Below are 18,483 nucleotides of genomic sequence, written 5' to 3'. Positions count from 1 at the left end.
CCGCTGAGCGTCTAGGACACCTGGGCTGCCCACATTCAGGCTCGGGGAGAGGCTCCAGGGTGGCTCCAGGGTGAGAGAGGCTCGGGGGCTCCAGGGTGGGAGGGCCCAAGGAGAAAGTAGGGCTTTGTGGCAGGTGGGGAAGCAGGAGGATGCTGAGGGTCCCCAGATCCCTGGACGAAGGCAGGGCCGTGCAGGGCTGAACCAGCGCTTCCTGCTACCGAGGCGGGGACCCTGTCCACAGTCCCCATCCAGTATGGTGGCAGGCACCATGCTGCACGGCTCTGGGCCAGACATGTCACCCCGTGTCCTCCTTTCAACAGCCCCGCATCTCAGGTGAGCACACCGATGTCCGGGGCAGGGATGTGACTGGCTTAAAGTGGGAGGTTTTTTTAGAGGGCGGCCAAGTTCCTAATGTCAGTTTGTCTTATTTGGAAGCTGCCAAAGTCCAGCCGCCCAGGCGTGGCCTCAGCGGGCCGGGCGCTGTCCCGCAGTGGCAGGGAAGGGCCCACCTGGGAACCAGGACCATCCCCCTCAGCCCTGGGACAGGGCTCACCCCTCAGGCCCCTCCACCTACCCCCCAGCCCTCTCAGGAGGAGGGTGTACGAGGTGAAGGGGACATGGAAATAAGGATTGTCCCCAAGTCTGGGCACGGACCCTCTTCCTCACAAGGGCTTGGCTCCGTCTCAGGGCGGTAGGGGCTCGAGTCCAGGGTTGGGGTGATGGTGGCCAGGCCACCCCCTCTCGCTCTGGTGCCCCCGATCCCTTACACCCAGAGGTACTCCTGCCCCAGACCCACTTGCAAGGCAGGTGACCCCTGGAGAGGGAGCCTTTCCCCAGCACCCGTGGGTCTCCTGCACGGACCCCAGGCCATCTGGGCCCAGTTTCCTACTTCATCTTCATTTGGTCCCTCTGTCTGACCATCCATCCACAGAGCTGAGCTTCTGCTCCGCGACAGCACTGGGTGGCAGAAATGACGAGTCCTGTGCTTGCCCTCAAGGGCCCACGCCTGTCTGGGGTTAGCGAAGGGGTGTCGGGGGAGAGCACGACCCAGGGGGCCTGGCCCCTGCCCAAGGCCGGGTGCTCCCAGGGCTCCGTCTGGTCCCTCCTCTCCCTCTTTGGCTGCATCCCACGAGGGCCCCTCCGCGCCTCCTTCCGGGCAGGGCCAGAGGTTCAGGGTCCCGCTCCCTCATGCTGGAGACGGCAGCAGCCCCCCAGATGGCAGCGGCAGCGTGGGCCACGAATCGCTGAGGTTTTCCTTTTCCGAGCAGCGCGTTTCCCTAAATTGTCTTTGACTGCGTGCATGGGTAATGAAAGTTTATGCCCTTGTTAGAAGGACAGGCGGCCAGTTCCAGTTAGAACTGGGGCTCTCTGCCGGCCAGCCTCCCCTCCAGCCCCCTCCCCCGAAGGAGAGAGAGCGCGAGCACAAGTGTGCGTGCGCGCACACCCCCCTCCCTGGTGGATAAGAAGGCTGTTAGGGGATGGGAGAGGGGACGGGGGAAAAAAGAAAAAAAATTTTCCGTATTTGTGTAAGTTGCTTTAAAAGCATTTTATCATGTCATAAAAAAGGGAAAGTACTCTCAGAAATTGATCCTCTCCGCCAGCCCATTGGACAGAAGGACGTTGGGATGTTAATGGCCATCCTGCTCCAGGGTGGCTTATTAAAAAATTTATACATAAATGCTTAAAATTGCATAAATTATTTAAAAAAAAACCAACAAAGTGAGCAATCTGAATTCCCTCTTTTCCTCCCCTTCGCTCGGTCTCCCTGCTGTGTCCCCCCTTTTCCAGCCCCTCATTGCGGACCTCTCGGTCCCGCGCCCCATCCGCTCCCCAGGGTGTCCCCCCTTTCCTCCGCTTCCCACTACACCCCCAACACCGTCCGCCCTGCCCTCCTCCGGGGTTTCCCTGCCTCACCCACAAATTAGTGAAACAGCCAGCCCACCACCGAACACTCACATGCACACGCACTAATAAAAGCACCACTAATAATGGCCCAAATCGCGGAATTAAATATTAAGGCCAGAGGAGGCGGACGTGGAGCGGAGCTGCCGCCACCGTAGCCGAACTTGGAGCTGATGAGTGTGTCTCTCGCAGGCGTGGAATGTCACCCACACATCCTGGAGACTGGAGTGGGGAGTTTTATGATGGTTTTTCATTGATTTGTTTCCCCAGCGCAGCTGCCGACCTCTATTGAGGGACAAACATAATCAGCACTGACGCAAATTAGATGGTTATTCGTTTTGAAAATTGACAGAAAAACAATAAAAAAGATGAAATGCTCCCAAATCAATAGATATAATGAAATTCAAATAATCCGAGAGATGAGGTCTCCATGGCAACTGATAATGTGGAAAAGAAAACAATTTAATAAAGGACAGACACACTTTGAAAACAGATTGGGCCCAGGGAGGGGGGCGGGCTGGCGGGCGGAGGGCTGGAGCGCGGCTGGCGAGTGAAGGATCACTGTCCGTCCCAAGGACACCCGCCATAATTAAGCGAGGCTTTCGGCCCCAGAAAGTGCAGATTCAGGTTTTAATACACAAAATTATTTCAGGAGCAGTGAATCGGAAAGTCGTTTGTAATGACCTTCCTGAGAGGCCCGGGCGCAGGGCATGTTGGAGGCTGGGCGGCCGGCCGGCTGAGTTATGGCATATTTGTGTTTTTATAGTGCGGAGGGGAGGGGGTGGGGGGGAGGGGGGGGAGAAGGTTAAACAGTATTTACAGCTCAGTTGTTTTCAGAGAGGAAAGAGAAATAGAGTTCATGGGGAGATGCAGTGGGCAGGCGGGCGGGTGAGCCGGGGGGGCCTCGGGGCGAGGCAGGAGAGGAGGTGGGCCTGGGCAGGTCTGCCACCCTCGGGCTGCCTGGCCTGGCCTTGGGGACCCCCAGGGGGATGCCAGGAGAGGCCGAGGGGCACCCAGGAGTGGCCTCTCCACCCCAGTTCCTAGTGGGGCCTTCTAGGACCAGGGCCTCTCTGGGGACGGGGTGAGAGCCTGTGTCCAAGCTCTGTGTGCCTCCAGCCATACCCACTCGAAGAGAAGGTGAGGCATTCCTGAGGCCGCTGCGGAAAGGTCGCCTTGCCTGGGCACCTCCAGGGCTCTGCACACAGCCGGGTGCTCCTCTGGACGGCGCTGCCCTACTGGAGTCCTGTGCTGTGTGTCTGGGGTGCGCCCAGCCTTGGGCACGGCGGGCGAGGACCTGTCAGCGGCCTGCAGCTGACAGCCTCCCTGCCCCGTCCTTGGGCTCCACCTCCCTGCCCCCGGCGCACAGAAGGGGAAAGCCTGGTCCCTTGGGGTTTGGCAGAGGCAGGGGCCACAGAAGGGGAGGGGACCCTGCAGAGCCCCCTCGCCGCCCTCCAGAGCTGCTTGCCTGGGCAGGGCTGCTCAGGCACGGAGAGCCCGGCCCCGGGGGTTCACCCCTCCCTCAGGCTGTGTCCCCTTCAGGCTGCAGGAGCCAGATTTGTGCGTTGTTATCATGACACACACAGCACAGCCGGTTTCCGGGCCGCTCTTCATGTGCACGTGTGAGTATAATACGATCGTACAAATACAGAGACGCCCGAGCGTGTGTGCGTGCGCACGGTCTGTGTGTGCGTGTGCGTGTGTGTGTGTTTTAAATCTCCCCGGGGCGGTAACTCTTCTTTTCTCCCCTTCCTGTTTGGCTGTGACCTGGGGGAGATTGATGGCCAGCCTGTGCGGTGGATGCTAACAGTTCCTCTGATTTATAGAGTTACTTACGCTAAGTGAGGCCACTTAGACGCGTCTGGATAGTAAACCTTTTAACTGGACTAAAAAATCATAATAAATAAATAAACAAAGTGGGGCGAGGAGGGCCCCCAGCGGCTGGGCCCCCCGCTTCCTGACTTGGAGCTGTTGGGGACCAGGAGACCCAGCTGAGAGCCCTGAGGGGCAGTGGCCACTCCTCCCACCTGCAAAAACCAGGCATGGGATCGGGCCCAAGAGGGAAGGACACCCTTCTCCTCGGGGACAGGTCCTGGCTGGGGAGATGGGGTGGGAGCTGTTAAGATGGAGATGGGCTGTGTGGAGGGGGAGGGGGAGGGGGGCCCTGAGGGAGCTCGTGGGGAGCAGGGCCGGAGCAGATGTCTCTAGGAGCCCTTCCTCGCTTCCCAGACTCACTGCTCCCGTGGCACCGAGGCTTTTCCCCACAGTGATCACGCTTGTAATGACTTGAACGTCTGCCCCCTCGTCTAAACTGAACAGTCCGTCATGGCAGGAGCCGGGACAGTCCGCCTGCTCGTTTCATATCCTCAGAATTCAGCCCAGAGCCTGAACATAGGCGCAGCACCCCAGCACTGGGGCTTGTGGCCTGTCAGGTTCAAGTTCTTAGGGGCTGCAGGGAAGCTCCAACATTGCTGCCACCCTCGCTGGGAGGCTGTGGGAGGTATGTGTGGGGTCTCAGATGGTGAGACATCGGAGCCCAGCGGGAGTCCGGCTCTGGCACACTCTCTGGGTGACCGTGACCGTTGACAACCTCTGTGAGCTCCGCTTTCTCACCCGGAAACAGGGATAGGACAGCGGCCGTACGGGGATGCTGGGGGACCACTGAGGCGATGCTCTGAGTTGCCCAGCACTGGGCAACTTTAAATAGCTGGCTCAGAGGGTGCCAGCTGCCATGTTGCTCTAGGCAGTGTGGGCCAGGGCGGCCACCAGAGTGACCCAGCGGTGCCCACGGCCCCCGAGCCGCCTGGCAGCAGGCAGGAGGGCCCAGACCACCCCAACCCGAGGGGACGGGTGCCTGGCCCCTGCCTCACCACTTCTTGATATACAGCGGGCATTAGGCTGCCCAAAGGGGACACTGCATCCTTAGGAAGAAATATGTCCTCATTTTTCTTAAACACCGTTTCCACTGAGTGAAATGTTTAGAAGGGACACGCAGGGAGAACTTTATTTCCTACCAGGGAGTTCAGAGCCACCAGGCAGAGCCCATAAAGCACCCGGAGCCTGGTAGCTGACAGTCCGCCCGGCCCCAAAACACATTACTCACTAGTGGGGAGGGGCTGCCAGGCCTGCCCAGCCCCTGGGGACTAACCCCCACCCCCAAGGCAGGACAAGTGACTCTGAGGTACCCAGCCATGGGCAGTGGGCACTGGAGCCTCTGGTCCCCTTGAGCCTGGGCTGCCCAGGGCAGGGGAGGACCTGGCCCTGACCAGGCGAGGAAGTGGCCGTTCCAGCCACCCCCATAGTCCCCAGGGATCAGGGATGAGGGGCCCAGGTGCACTACAGGAGCGCTCCCCCCCTCGGAACTGGCAGGAGCCCCGGCCTTCCCCAGCCTTTGGAGGGAGTGATGAGATTCCTGCCATAGCGGGCCCTTCTCCCGAGGCCCTCCCTTCATTCGATTTCTGAAGCTGGCTGATTTACATATTTATAAATATCAGTAAATTATTTATTGTAGCAATCTGCTGCACCATTTTACCCATCACAGTTAACACTTTAGGGGGCTACGTGTTATGGGAACCGGGAGTGAGGGTGAGGAGGAGGTGGGCAGGGAGGCCTGGGACTTCCTGGAGCCTTTGTGGGGACATGGTGGCGGCCCCGCACCTTGCTGTGCCCTGACCTTCATGAGCTCGGGCTCTGGAGTGTCTTCACGGCTCCAGGATCAGTCTCCTCCTCTGTCAAATGGGACGACGACAGTACCTGCCTCACGGGATCATAGTGAGAGGTCGTGAGCTAGCGTCCAACAGGTGCAGGGACAGTCCAGTTCTCGCCCCTCCCTTTCTCCACCCTGAGCAGGACCCACTCAGCTTGGAGACAGAGCTGCCTGCCTGCTGGGGGCTTGTTGCGTTTGGAGCCCTGGGAGGGGAGGCTCAGACTGTGGGAGCCGGCGAGGGGCCACTTGTTGCTGAGTAGGCAGCCTGCCCGCGGCCCAGCCCTCCAGCCTCTCCTGTCCCCTCCGCCTCTTCTGGGCCAGGTGTGGTTTCCTGGTCTAGGGGTCTCGTGCCCAGATGTGGCACCGCACTTGCCTGTTTGTCCCCTCCCAGAGCTCAGCTGCCTTTCCCCAGGTCCTTGACTGTCAGGCCCTGAGCTTGGCACAGACAAGCACCCTCTCTCATCTTACAGTCCTGCAGCCCTTTTCACGGGGAGAAAGCTCGACCAGGGCCCAGGGCTAGCGAGGGGCCGGAGCCAGGCCGTGAACTCACGACTGTCTGACCCCAAAAGCCAGGCCATACCGTGGTGCTGTGCCACCTCCCAGGGCTCGCCCTGGCCCACCCGGCATCACTGGGGCCCAAGGCAGGAGGCTGGGGGAGCCCTGGGCTGGCTGCCTGCGTGCCGATACTGACCCACTCCTCTCCCCAGGCCTGGCTGGGATCCCTGCAGCCGCCCCGCCCCTCGCCTCCTCTCTGGAGCCCGGCCCTGGGTGAGCAGTACGGCAGCCCCCGCGCCTTCCCACCCTCCGGCCCAAGCCTGCCTCCTGGGCAGTATTGTTCCCAGAGGAAGTGTCCAGTGTAAATAGAGCAGCGGGCAGGCTGGTGGCGGGAAGGAGATGAAAGGGGCAGTGACAGGGCCGGGGACGGATGGCTTCCTCCCATTGAGGCCTGGCCACGGCGTTTATATTTTAGGGAAGAAAGTCAAGGGAATGTTTACATGGACGGGAGCCTGGGGTCAGACCACGAGGGGGGTAGTCTGCAGGTCCCAGGGCCCTGATGGAGGGGGAGGGGAGAAGGCCCCAAGGGTGGGCCGGAAGACGGGCGGGCAGGCACCTTGGACCTCAGCTCTTACACACACACCCCAGCTCGCAGCCCCAGACTCACACGCATCTGCACTTTGGAGGAAGGCCTGCTTCTGCCTCCTGCCCTGCACCCCAGGCCCACACCCCTTCTCCACCGCCACCCCTGGGACCAGCAGTAGAGTCAGAGGGAGGGCAACATCTGGAAGGCAGGTGGGCTGGGGCAGAGCAGCAGCTGGAGGGCAGGTGTAGGGGGCATGGGCGGAGCAAAGGGGCCTGCGGGCGGGGGGTGGGCCCTGGGTGCACAGCTGCATCGCAGCTGGCGGGGGCCCGTGAGGGACTGAGGCAGGCACACAGCCGAGATCAGGAGCGGGTGGGCGGGGCTGGGTGGGCCCAAGTGCCAGGAGGCTCCAGGATGGGTGGGGGCCCAGGGAGGGGGTGTCACCAGCAGCAAGTGCAGCCCTGGGAGCTTCTGCTTCCCTCTTCCTTGGGATAAATATTTATAGATTCATTTGCCGTCTGCCATACACACTTGGCTACTTACCTCCCGGTAAAAATAGAGCAGGCTCCCCACTCCCACCCTTCCCTTCTCCACCAGGGCCGGGGACAAAGGGGGCCAGGTGAGGCCAGCTCCCCATAGGCCTGCTGGCGGAAACTCGGTGTCACGGAACCTGGCGGCTGGCCCTGAGGCCGGGTGGGATGGCACGATGAGGGGCCCCATCGCTGAGCTGTGAGAAGGAACCCATGATGATGCTTGGAGTTTTGGGTGTGGGCAGCACAGACTTGGAGATGCGGACAAACGTGGGTAGAGTGGGCATCCAGCTAGGGGTGAGGGTGGGGCCCGGCAGAGCCAGGGCTGCAGGACTGGGGGAGCTGGGCTGGGCTGGGCTGGGATCCCTGGGCAGCTGGCTTCGAGTCAAGGGTCTGGGGCAGCTGGGCATCGTCCGTATCGGGGGGCAGCCATCTGTGTGTACAAGCCAAGTCTGCTTGTAGATGAGGTCCTGGCACAGGCGTGGCCGTCCCCGTCTGAGTAAGCCTCTCAGTGCGTTCCAGGCGTGTGGGTTTTTAGGGTCTCGATCCATTATAGTGAAGCCCCTTCTGACCATGGATCTGGGAGCAGAGTCCCCTTGCTCAGCCTTCTGACCTGTGTGGAGACTCGGCCATGCCCACCCTCTATTGAGGGCCGCACGGAGGAGCCCTGCCTTGGGAGCATTCAGTGGGGCTCCCTGTGCACAGAGGGGGTGTAAGCCATGACTGTCTGCCATGGCCGCCGCCCGCCCCTGGTACCCCCTCGGGGTCTGGCGCACAGTAGGAGCTCACTGCGTGGATGGGTGGACAGACAGGATATACAAATAAACAGGTGGAGGTGTGTCCACTTCTGTTGGCCTTTGTGGCGGGTCCCAGGCTGTATGGTTAGCGGTCTTGCCATTTACCCCCCAGGACCCTGGGCGCCCCCGCTCAGCAGCCGTGAGGGAGGTGGCTAGCGCTGGGGCAGCCTAGTTAACAGTTCCCGGCCAGTTGCGTTGGGCTGTCGTGTTGAGGGATTAGGCCCCGTAACTGCAGCCTCTGGGCTTCCTGCTGGGGTTCTGAGGAATCCCAACCTGTCCCAGCTTCTCAGGGCTGGAAAGTGGGCCTCGTGGGACCAGCCAGGCCTTCCAGGGCAGCAGGAGCTGGCCGAGGCGGAGAAGGCGGAGCCAGGTCCTGTGGCATGTCTGTCCTGCCTCCTGGGGCCAAACAAGGGGAGGAAATGCTTCCAGAAGCCAGGTGCTGGGAAGAAGACTGCCCCTTGCGTTTAAAGAGTCATTCGTTCATTCATTCGTTTGCTCGTTTACAGAATATTCCTGAACCCCCTAGTATGCGCCAGGCTCTGAGGATAGAGCTCACGGTCTAGTGAGGGGACAAACACACCCTGGCCTTGGGACGGGGCGGTGGAACTGTCACTGGGGAGAGAGAGACCTCTGGCTTGGGGGATGCGGGGGCAGGGCATCCGCCCCGGCTGTCGAGGTGGGTGACCAGGCCTGGCACACACGCCTCTGACCCTTCTCCTCCATCCCTGCAGCTGAAGGCACCCGGTGCCCCGACCCGCCTGCAGGCAAGCCCGCGATGGCGGCCAAACGCAAAGGCGGCCTGAAGCTCAACGCCATCTGCGCCAAGCTGAGCCGCCAGGTGGTGGTGGAGAAGGGAGCGGAGGCCGAGGACAGCCCACTGCGGCCCCGGGACAAAGTGCGCAGTGGCCCTGAGGCGGGGGTGGCCCGGGCCCCCCGCAGCGAAGAGGACAAGAGGCGGGCGGTGATCGAGAAGTGGGTGAACGGGGAATACAGCGAGGAGCCGGCACCCACTCCTGTGCTGGGGCGGACTGCCCGGGAGGGTCTGGAGCTGCCACCCGAGGGCGTCTACATGGTGCAGCCCCAGGGCTGCAGCGACGAGGAAGACCACGGCGAGGAGCCCCCCAAGGATGGCGGCGTCGTGGAGGAGAAGGACTCGGACGGGGCAGCCTCCAAGGATGATAGTGGCCCCAGTGCCAAGCAGGCTTCAGGTGGGTGTCTAAGCCCCGGACGGGACATAACCCCACGAGGAGGGCGGCCCGGCGGGGAAGGAGTGGTGTGTGTGTCCACAGAGCGTGCCCTCTTCCCTCAGGGGCAGCAGGGGTGAGGAGGGAAGGGCCTGAGAAGGCAGCTTCCCAGACGTGTGAGCCGGGCTGGGGTGGGCTGCCGAACACAGAGTGGGTCTTCAGGAAGCAGTGGATGGACGGATGGACTGGTGGACAGGTTGACGGATGGATGGAGGGATGGATGGACGGACGGCGTGTGGGTAGACGACTGTCCACACGCACCTGCATAGGGAAGAGCCTCTTGGGGGGCGCAGTACCTGGACGTGCATGTGGGGAGCGACACCCAGCCGGCACATCCCGTTACACCCACCTGCCCCAGACGCGGTCCCCTGGCTGACGTCTCTCCCACGAGATGGCTAAGAGCTGGCCTTTCTGGTGTCTGCTTGGCCTTAGATGAGGAGCTCCTTCTGCTCTGGGGAGGGAGGGTGTCTCTGCTAGGACGGGAACTCTGGGCCTGGGGTCTTTTTTCAGCTCCCCAGCCTCATTCCCAGGCTGTGCCTGGTGTCCCGAGCCTTCCCTGCCCGCTTCCCGATCCCCTTCCCCTGAAGCGAGGGGCGCATCTCCTCCCCACGCGGGGAGCCCTGCGCAGCCACATAATTATGCATATAAGATATAAACAGAGCTGTTTAATTATCCTTCGCCACATCAGTGACAGAGTAATTAACAAACATTGCAAGATCAATGAGGAAAAGTGTGACCTTCAGTTTCCTCTGATAGGAAAAGCCCTTGCCGTTCCCAGACGCAAGGTGATTGCGCTGGGCCTGAGGAGAGGGGAGGGACAGGGACAAGGGCCACTGTCCCTTCAGCGCCCCAGCACCTCCCGGGGGAGCAGAGAGCTAGGATGGCAGGAGGCAGGGCTAGACCTGCCAGTGGCCTCGTGGCTGCAGGCCTCGCCCCTCGGGTTTGAGGCCCAGTGGGACTGCAGGGTGACACCCAGGGCGGCCTGCTCAGCCCGGGCACTGGAGCCAGGCAGCCGGAGCCCAGGCTGCCCACCATGGGCTTGGGAATGCAGGCCTCTGGGCTGCCCCTGGGACCCCTGCCTGGCCCCCTCCCTGCTCTAAGCCGCCTGCCCTTCAGAGCCTTCTGTTTCTCTGCCATATATAGTGAGGGCTCAGCTGCCTCCAGCTATTTTTAGCCCCTTTCCCTGGTCCCTGAGCCACTGAATCTAGCAGCCAGGGCCCACTCCTCCCAGACTGGGTCCCCAGCCCCAAGTAGCTTGAGGTCAGGACAGCAGCCCACCGGCCACCCCGCCCAGAGGAACAGCTGTCCGTCGGTTCCTTGAGTCGCTCTGCCCACCTTGTGTGCCAGGTGCTGCCCATGACTGTCCTGTCTCCGCACCTGGCGCGTCCCGGTCCCCGCAGGACTACCCTCCTGCCTGTCCTCCCAGGAGCTCAGAGGCTCTTTCTACATGCTGCTAGCTTCTCTCTTGTGCCAGAGCCCAGCCCCGCTCTCAGAGCACTTCCAGGTGTGGTTGGGAGGAAAGCCCTCCTCGGCTGCCCTGCTGGGTCCTGGTCCTCCCACCCCTGCTTCGGCCACGCCTTCCCCAGCCTGGGGTCCTGCCGCTCTGTGTGCCTGGGTGTGCAGGCTCAGACATGAGTGGAGAGAACACGCATGTGCCCTGGGGCCCAGGTGAGTCCCACCCCCCTGTGTGCACCCACTTCTGATTCAGGGGGTAGCACATAGTCGGTGTTCAGCGAGTGTTCTGTGCAGGAATGCGTGTGCTGGGGAGTCGCAGGCCTATTGTGGAGGAAGGAGTTCATCTCCAGTGAACAGTGCCAGGCAGAACAGGGTCGTCTTGCCCCTGCCATCCTGAGACTCCTCTTGGGGAGCTGACTGTGGAGTTCGGAGTGGTTTGTGTGCGCGTGTGTGTGTGTGGGCGGGGAAGGTCGCTAGGGCTGCGAGCTTGAGTGTGCACGCGTGCGTGCATGTCCCTGTGGGGAGGTTGCTTCGGGGGATTCTCCGTGTGCCCCACTGTGGGCACAGTGGGGCGATAGATGGGCCAGACTCAGCCACTGCCTCTACGGCCTTGACTCTCCTCGGTGGCCCACCCTCGTGCGTGAGCACAGGTGACCAGAAGGTGGCAGGGAGGTTTGAAGGACTCTCTACGTCATAAGTCTTGGCTGGGGTGGGCGGGCCCTGAGGGAGTCTGAGTGAACACATCCGCAGACTCTCTGCCCGTCGGCCCTGTTGTCTGGGGCCATCAGCAGCCTGGGGGGCCGGGAAGGACCAAGAGGACAGGTCCTGAGGAGGCTTGGGGCGAGCCTCTCATCCTCCCAGGGATAAGGGGCCTGTGTGTCCATTTGTGGGGGCCAGGGAGGGTCCTCCAGGCAGGCTCAGCCAGGCCTACCCCGACCCCATCCCCAGTGGCTCCGTCAGCCCCTGGGGTCCCTCCTGACTGCCCAGCCCCTGGCTCACAGCCCTACCTGTCCCCAGCCCCCATTCCCACCCCCACCCTGGGAGGCAGGTTGGGATCTGGCCTTACTTCCAGTAAAATGACTTCTCCTTCATATTAGGCCAAGGCAGGAGAGCGGAGACATTTATGAAACTTTGTTTAATGTACTGAAAAGCCATCGGCCAGAACATTTAGGAAATTGATTTTCCTGGCATTGATGAACTCGTTTTATTTTACCCCAGTATTAATTACTTTTTTTTTAAACAAATTAATTTAAGAGTCGTAAAACCTAACAAGTGAGCCAAATGTCCATAGATCATGTCCCGCTCCACCCTTCCCCAGGCCGGCCCCCTCCCTCTGTGGGCAGGGCTGCGGTGGGGAGGGGGGCGGGTCCTGTCCCTGGGCTACCCTGCTCCCTCCCAGAGGTGACGGCCCCTCTCCTCCCTGCCATAGGAGAGGCCTCCTCGCTGCGGGACTACGCGGCCTCCACCATGACCGAGTTCCTTGGCATGTTTGGCTATGATGACCAGAACACGAGGGACGAGCTGGCCGGGAAGATCAGCTTCGAGAAGCTGCATGCGGGCTCCACGCCAGAGGCGGCCACCTCCTCCGCGCTGCCCGCCTCCGAGGACGCCCTCAGCAAGCGGGTGCGGTTCTCCAAGTATGAGGAGTACATCCGCAAGCTCAAGGCCGGCGAGCAGCTGTCCTGGCCGGCCCACGGTACCACAGCCGAGGGGCGGGCCAGCAAGGAGGCCCTGGGCTCCCTGCCTGGCCTGCGGCTGCCCAGTAGCACCGCGCACCTGGAGACCAAGGCCACCATCCTGCCCCTGCCCTCACACAGCAGTGTCCCCATGCAGGGCCTGGTGGCCCGTGCCTCCAAGTACGACTTCTTCATCCAGAAACTGAAGACGGGTGAGAACCTGCGGCCCCAGAACGGGAGCGCCTACAAGAAGCCGTCTAAGTACGACCTGGAGAACGTCAAGTACCTGCACCTCTTCAAACCCGGGGAGGGCAGCCCCGACATGGGAGGGGCCATCGCCTTCAAGACGGGCAAGGTGGGGCGCCCCTCCAAGTACGACGTCCGGGCCATCCAGAAGCCGGGCCCCGCCAAGGTTCCGCCCACCCCCAGCCTGGCTCCTGCACCCCTCGCCAGCGTGCCCACTGCTCCCAGTGCCCCCGGGCCAGGCCCTGAGCCACCTGCCTCCCTGCCTTTCAACACTCCCGAGTACCTGAAGTCAACCTTCTCCAAAACAGACTCCATCACCACGGGGACCGTCTCCACTGTCAAGTAAGGCGTGCACCACCCTCACTGCCAGCCCTGCACCCGGGACTGGAGTGGCCCGGAGGCCCACTTCCTGCCTCCGAAGCTCACACTTATGGACACACACACCCACACCTTATGCACATCCACCGTGCACCCAGATTCTCACACACATGCTTCCGCACACGCGTGCACGCACACACACACACGCACACGCTCCTCTGCCTACATAATCGCTCAGGCTCAGTTCATGCACCCGCACACTATACATCTTGCTGTGCGCACACACGCTCTCACAGCGGGTACAGGCACACCTTGTTTTATTGCGCTTCGAAGATATTGCGTATTTTTACAGATTGAAGGTTTGTGGCAACCCTGCACTGTCGGATGACGGTCAGCAGTTTTTAGCAATAAAGCGTTTTTTATTTAAGGCATATGCATTGCTTTTTCAGACATAATGCTATTACACACTTAACAGACTACAGTGTAGTGTAAACGTAACTTTTCTATGCTCTGGGAAACCAAAAAAAATTCGTGTGACTCGCTTTATTGCGATATTCACTTTATGGCGGTGGTCTGGAAGTGAACCTGCAGTATCTCCAGGGTCTGCCTGTACTTCTGTGCACGTGCTCATCTGCTAACACACATGCCACAGGCTACTGTAACCCCCATGTGCCCATGACAGGCTTTCTCTGCCTGCCACCGAGAGGGCCAGTTTCCGGCTTATGGTTGGCTGGGAAAGCCCTACTCTGGGCTGGGGTTTCTGGGTTCCAGGCTGGTGGCCAGGGCTCCCAGGCTCAGAGCCTGCGCCATGGGGAAGGCAGCGAGAGAAGGTAGGAGGCTGGGGTGGGGTGGGCACACCCAGCGCAAAGCCCTAGACCATGGCAAAATAACTGATGGATCAATGTGGGGGGCTGAGTGAGACCCTTCCCCTCAGCCATCCCTCCTGGAGGCGGGTCCAGAAACCTGGGAGTAGATCTAGGGAGCTGCCCTCGGCGTCGGGGAGGCCTTTCCGACCACCCAGCCACACTTGCTTGGTGCTGTTCCTGCACTTTCCCCTGGCGCCCTCCCCCGTGGTACCTGGTACCCCTCTTCAGCCAGCAGCATCCTGACTCTCTGTGTGCAAGGCGGCCAGGCCCCAGCTTCCCAGGCTTCCTATGCTGTTGGACTCTAGGTCAGATCCACGCCCAAGGTAGGGCCCTCCAGCCCTGCCAGCTGAAGACGGCCCAGCCCTTGCCAAAGGTGGGCTAATTGAACCTGTGCTAGTTTTCTGCCTAAGGACTTTTCCAGTCCCACCCTAAGCGCCCAGAACACTACACAGTGAGCAGAGAAGGGCCAGGGCCCCAGGGCAGGGAGCTGCCCCCAGACGCTCTTGGGGCGTGAGGCCACCTCGTCTGCTAATCAGCTGTGCCCTGTGTGTCTCTCACCAGGAACGGATTGCCCACAGATAAACCAGCTGTCACTGAAGATGTAAACATTTACCAGAAATATATTGCCAGGTAGGCCCCTGGGGAGGAGACTGCCATGGAGAGAAGGTGGGTGGGGGCAGGAATGCCTGGGGACCATGGGACCATACGTCCATGTGACCACTAGTACCAAGGTGCCTGCTGCCTCCCCGCCCCCATGCATTCCTGCTTCCAAACCCTCCCCAGGCCTGCCCTCTGCCCCGTCTCAGAGCCCCCGCCCCCTTGATGTGGTCCAGGCCACATGCCCTTAAGCAGCTTGTACCCCAGGCAGGACTGGGGTACCTGAAAGGGCCCTAAGGCAGGGCCTGGCCACAGGTGAGTGCAGGTCCCCCCCTCCACAGCTCACTGTGGGCTTCCCTGGTGGCGCAGTGGTTAAGAATCCGCCCGCCAATGCAGGGGGCAAGGGTTCAAGCCCTGGTCCTGGAAGATCCCACATGCCGCGGAGCAACTAAGCCCACGCGCCACAACTACTGAGCCTGCACTCTAGAGCCCGTGCTCCGCAACAAGAGAAGCCACCGCAATGAGAAGCCCGCGCACCACAACAGAGTAGCCCCCGCTCACCACAACTAGAGAAAGCCCGTGTGCAGCAACGAAGACCCAACACAGCAAAAAATAAATAAATTCAATAAATGAATAAATAAATAAATTTTTAAAAATTTTTTAAAAAGGCTCCACTTGGGGCCGGGTGGGGGGGGGGTGGCAGGCGGGGTTGCAGGCCCCTGTGGAACGGTTGGGGATGAGAAGAGATGTGGGCAGGTGGCCTCAGTGTGCTTCCCCTTACCACCTGACTCCAGACCTGCCCCTTTACATCCTTAAGGCAGTGGGATTGGCAGGTGACGAACCTTCAGGTTCCCCCACCCACCCCACTCAGGCGCCCCGGCACCCAGCCCCTGGGGATGCAGCGCGAGGCCGGGGCTGTGCCCTGGCAGCCGTCCTTCTGTTGATCCCCCATAGTTTTGCTGTCGCTCTGTGTCTCCCTCCCCTGTCCCTCCCTGTCTTTTCAGCTTTGCTCTGCTCTCTTTATTATTATTATTACCATTATTATTAGTGCCTCAGCAGATGGCCCTTTTGGCAGCTTCAATATTTATTTGCAAGAGGTTCTCCCCTCATGAGGGGCTTCCCTCCCGCAGCCCCACACCACGCGCAGCACAGTGGGGCAGGCGGGCTGAGCCCACCACCTTGTCCACAGTTGTCACGGGGCGCTGTCCCCGGTGGCCATCGTCCAGGCTGTGAGACCCCCGCCCTGGCAGCATTGGGGCCTGGAGAAGGCCTGGGGTACTCTGGGAGGGCAGGTGGTGGCCAGGCAGCACGGGGCTCCTGGCTGCAGAGTTGGCCGGAGAGCGCGCTCCCTGCCACGGGAAGCCAAACAGATGCTGCGCTTTAAAAATTCATAACTCTTGGACTGTTTCAAGTGTCAGGAAAGCCCAGAACAGAGAGAGCCCTTTAACACCTCTTAGCAACAGAGCCCTGGGCTGGCGCAGCTGGAGTCCCCAGCACCTGGCCCAGCACTGAGTCAGGGGTGGGCGGGCAGCACCTGCAGAAACGGCAGCTGGGCCACCTTGGGGGCTCATGCCTTCAGCATCCCATCCCATCCCACCCCAGGGCTCTTCCCCTGACCCTGCTCTGGCTTCTGGCTTGGCCTAAATTCCTCCTCCCATCTTGGTGCCAGGCCTCTGTGCCCCACCTGGCACTCCCTCCCGGGGCAGATAAGGCTGGCTCTGCAGCTCAGTGGGTCTGGGATTCCCAGCGGCCCCGTCACTCGCCCTAGCCTTCTCAGCCTCTGCTCCTTCACCCCAGCAGACCACCTCTGCCCCTCCACATGTCCACCCAGGGCCCCTGAACCGCAACAGCAGTTCCCTGGATCAGGGGCACGGACTCTGCTCAGCCGCTCAGGCCGAGGGCCCTGGAGCTGGTATCCAGAGAGGCCTGAGCCCACCCCTTCTTCCCTGCAGGTTCTCAGGCAGTCAGCACTGTGGCCACATCCACTGCGCCTACCAGTACCGCGAGCACTACCACTGCCTCGACCCCGAGTGCAACTACCAGGTATGTCCCCCGGGCACCAGTCCTGCTCCTGCGGGCTGGCACAGCAGTGGAGGGGCGTCTTGAAAGCAGGACGAGGTTACTCGGTTCTGCTTGGGCCACCTGCATTTGACTGGGGCAGGCAGAGAGCCCAGAAAAGCTCCCAGCCTGCTCTTGTTCCCAGATTGCTGCCCACGGGCTTCTACCTTATCTAATCGAGTCTTCCCAGTGTCCTTAAGAGGCTGGTATCACTGCCCCATTTTATAGATGGTTGTGTTGAGGTTCAGGCAGATCGGCCCTTACGTTCAAAGCCACCCTCCGGCAGGTGCAGAGCAGGTGAGCGAGAGGCGGGAGGTGGGTGTGGGTGTTCTGCATGAGGCCACTGCCTCTGCCTCCCCAGGGAGCCCAGCTGGGCAGAGCCCACAGTTGGCAGTAGACGGAACGAGGTGTCACCTATCAGAGCTCCTCCCTGAGAGGCCTGGCCCGATTTATCTTCTCTGCTTCTGGGCCTGCTGACGGGGAGACGACGGGGAGGTCAGGGAAGGGTCTGTGGCTCTGGAACCTTTGGAACTGTTCCCTCCAAAGTCCAGGGTGCTGGCCTTGGGGCAGTCTGGGCTGCCTCGACCCAACAGGATGATTTGTAAGGAGACCGGAGGGCCCTGGGGCCAGGCCCAGCCTCCTGCCCACCAGGCCCTCTCCCGGCAGAGGTTCACGAGCAAGCAGGACGTGATCCGGCACTACAACATGCACAAGAAGCGGGACAACTCCCTGCAGCACGGCTTCATGCGCTTCAGCCCACTGGACGACTGTAGCGTCTACTACCACGGCTGCCACCTCAACGGGAAGAGCACCCACTACCACTGCATGCAGGTGCCCCGCCCTCCCCCTCCCCCACCCCCAGAGGCAGGCCTGCCTCCGGCAGGGCCCCTCCCTTTGTCCCTTCCCAGGGCTGGACGGCCAGAGGAGAGAGGCCCAGGGGCTCAGGCTTGGGCAGTGTCCGGTGGGCCAGGGTGGGGCCTTCCCCATGGCCATACTTGGTGCGGGCGAAATTCAGCGAGCTGTTTATACAGACCGACATTTTTCAGCCTTTAACACCAAGAGCAGCATTGCAAATGGTTCCTGAGGAGGTTTTTGTTTAATTCTTTGTTTTAATGCCACGCAGAGTCTGGGCTTTTTCAAGGTGTCAGGTCTGGGGGGGAGCGACTTTCGTTTGCAAATAGCAGCCCTGCGCCTCCCCCGGTATTTGTCAGGGGGTTGTTATGGCCTCCGTGAAACAACCTGGGCCAGGAGGAGAGGGGGGCTCGCTCTCTGGGCTCTGAGATGGTGCAGACACTGGCACGGTCCAGCCCTCAAGAGTGTTCAGATTCCACTGGTTTTTACTCAATATGGCAACGTTGCCTGCCTTGGCCCAGCCAGGGTGGGGTAGGGAAGGCCCTGTGCCAGAAACTGTTCGCCAAACGAGTCCCCGGCCTACAGGTGACCGCCAGGCCCCGGGGTCCAGCCCTGCTCACCCCCGGGGGCTTTAGACATAGAGCCACAGACGGGGGACCCCCAAGCCACCTCCTGCAGGATGGGACTCCCACGCCTGTGTGGGGACGTATCCCGGGCTCTCTATGAGGACGACCCACACCCAGCATGGGCCAGGCCCTGGGGGCCTGAGGGGTCGTCCTACCTTAACCTCGGTGCCCCTAGTCGGACGTTTACAGGGGCCGAAGCTCCCCCGGGCAGGCTCAGCTGCGCCCAGCAGCACAGCCGCTCTGACTTCGCCAGGGTGCCTGGCCTCAGCTCCCCTGACTGCCGCTCTGGCCCCTGCAGGTGGGCTGTAACAAGGTGTACACGAGCACGTCGGACGTGATGACCCACGAGAACTTCCATAAGAAGAACACCCAGCTCATCAATGACGGCTTCCAGCGCTTCCGAGCCACTGAGGACTGTGGCACGGCCGACTGCCAGTTCTACGGGCAGAAGACCACGCACTTCCACTGCAGGTGAGCGGGAGGCAGCCAGGGAGGCCTCCTGGCCCGGGGAGGGACGGCAGGCAGGGCACCAGGC

The 18,483-nt window shown here is 61.3% G+C and overlaps 1 protein-coding gene across 1 annotated transcript in view; it reads left to right on the top strand.

The window, feature by feature from the left end:
* CASZ1 (castor zinc finger 1) overlaps positions 1-18,483 on the top strand; it is a 55,266-nt gene that overhangs the window by 19,634 nt on the left and 17,149 nt on the right. The window contains exons 3-8 of the mRNA XM_060014057.1: positions 8,742-9,218; positions 12,139-12,973; positions 14,377-14,445; positions 16,365-16,455; positions 17,137-17,301; positions 18,247-18,419. Coding sequence (XP_059870040.1) covers positions 8,742-9,218; positions 12,139-12,973; positions 14,377-14,445; positions 16,365-16,455; positions 17,137-17,301; positions 18,247-18,419 — 1,810 coding nt within the window. The remainder of the gene's footprint in view (positions 1-8,741; positions 9,219-12,138; positions 12,974-14,376; positions 14,446-16,364; positions 16,456-17,136; positions 17,302-18,246; positions 18,420-18,483) is intronic.

Source organism: Delphinus delphis, chromosome 1 (assembly GCF_949987515.2).
Source record: "Delphinus delphis chromosome 1, mDelDel1.2, whole genome shotgun sequence".
NCBI classification, from domain to species: Eukaryota; Metazoa; Chordata; class Mammalia; order Artiodactyla; family Delphinidae; genus Delphinus; species Delphinus delphis.
The sequence above is the reverse complement of the archived record's forward strand: the minus strand, read 5'-3'. Positions and strand labels throughout refer to the sequence as shown.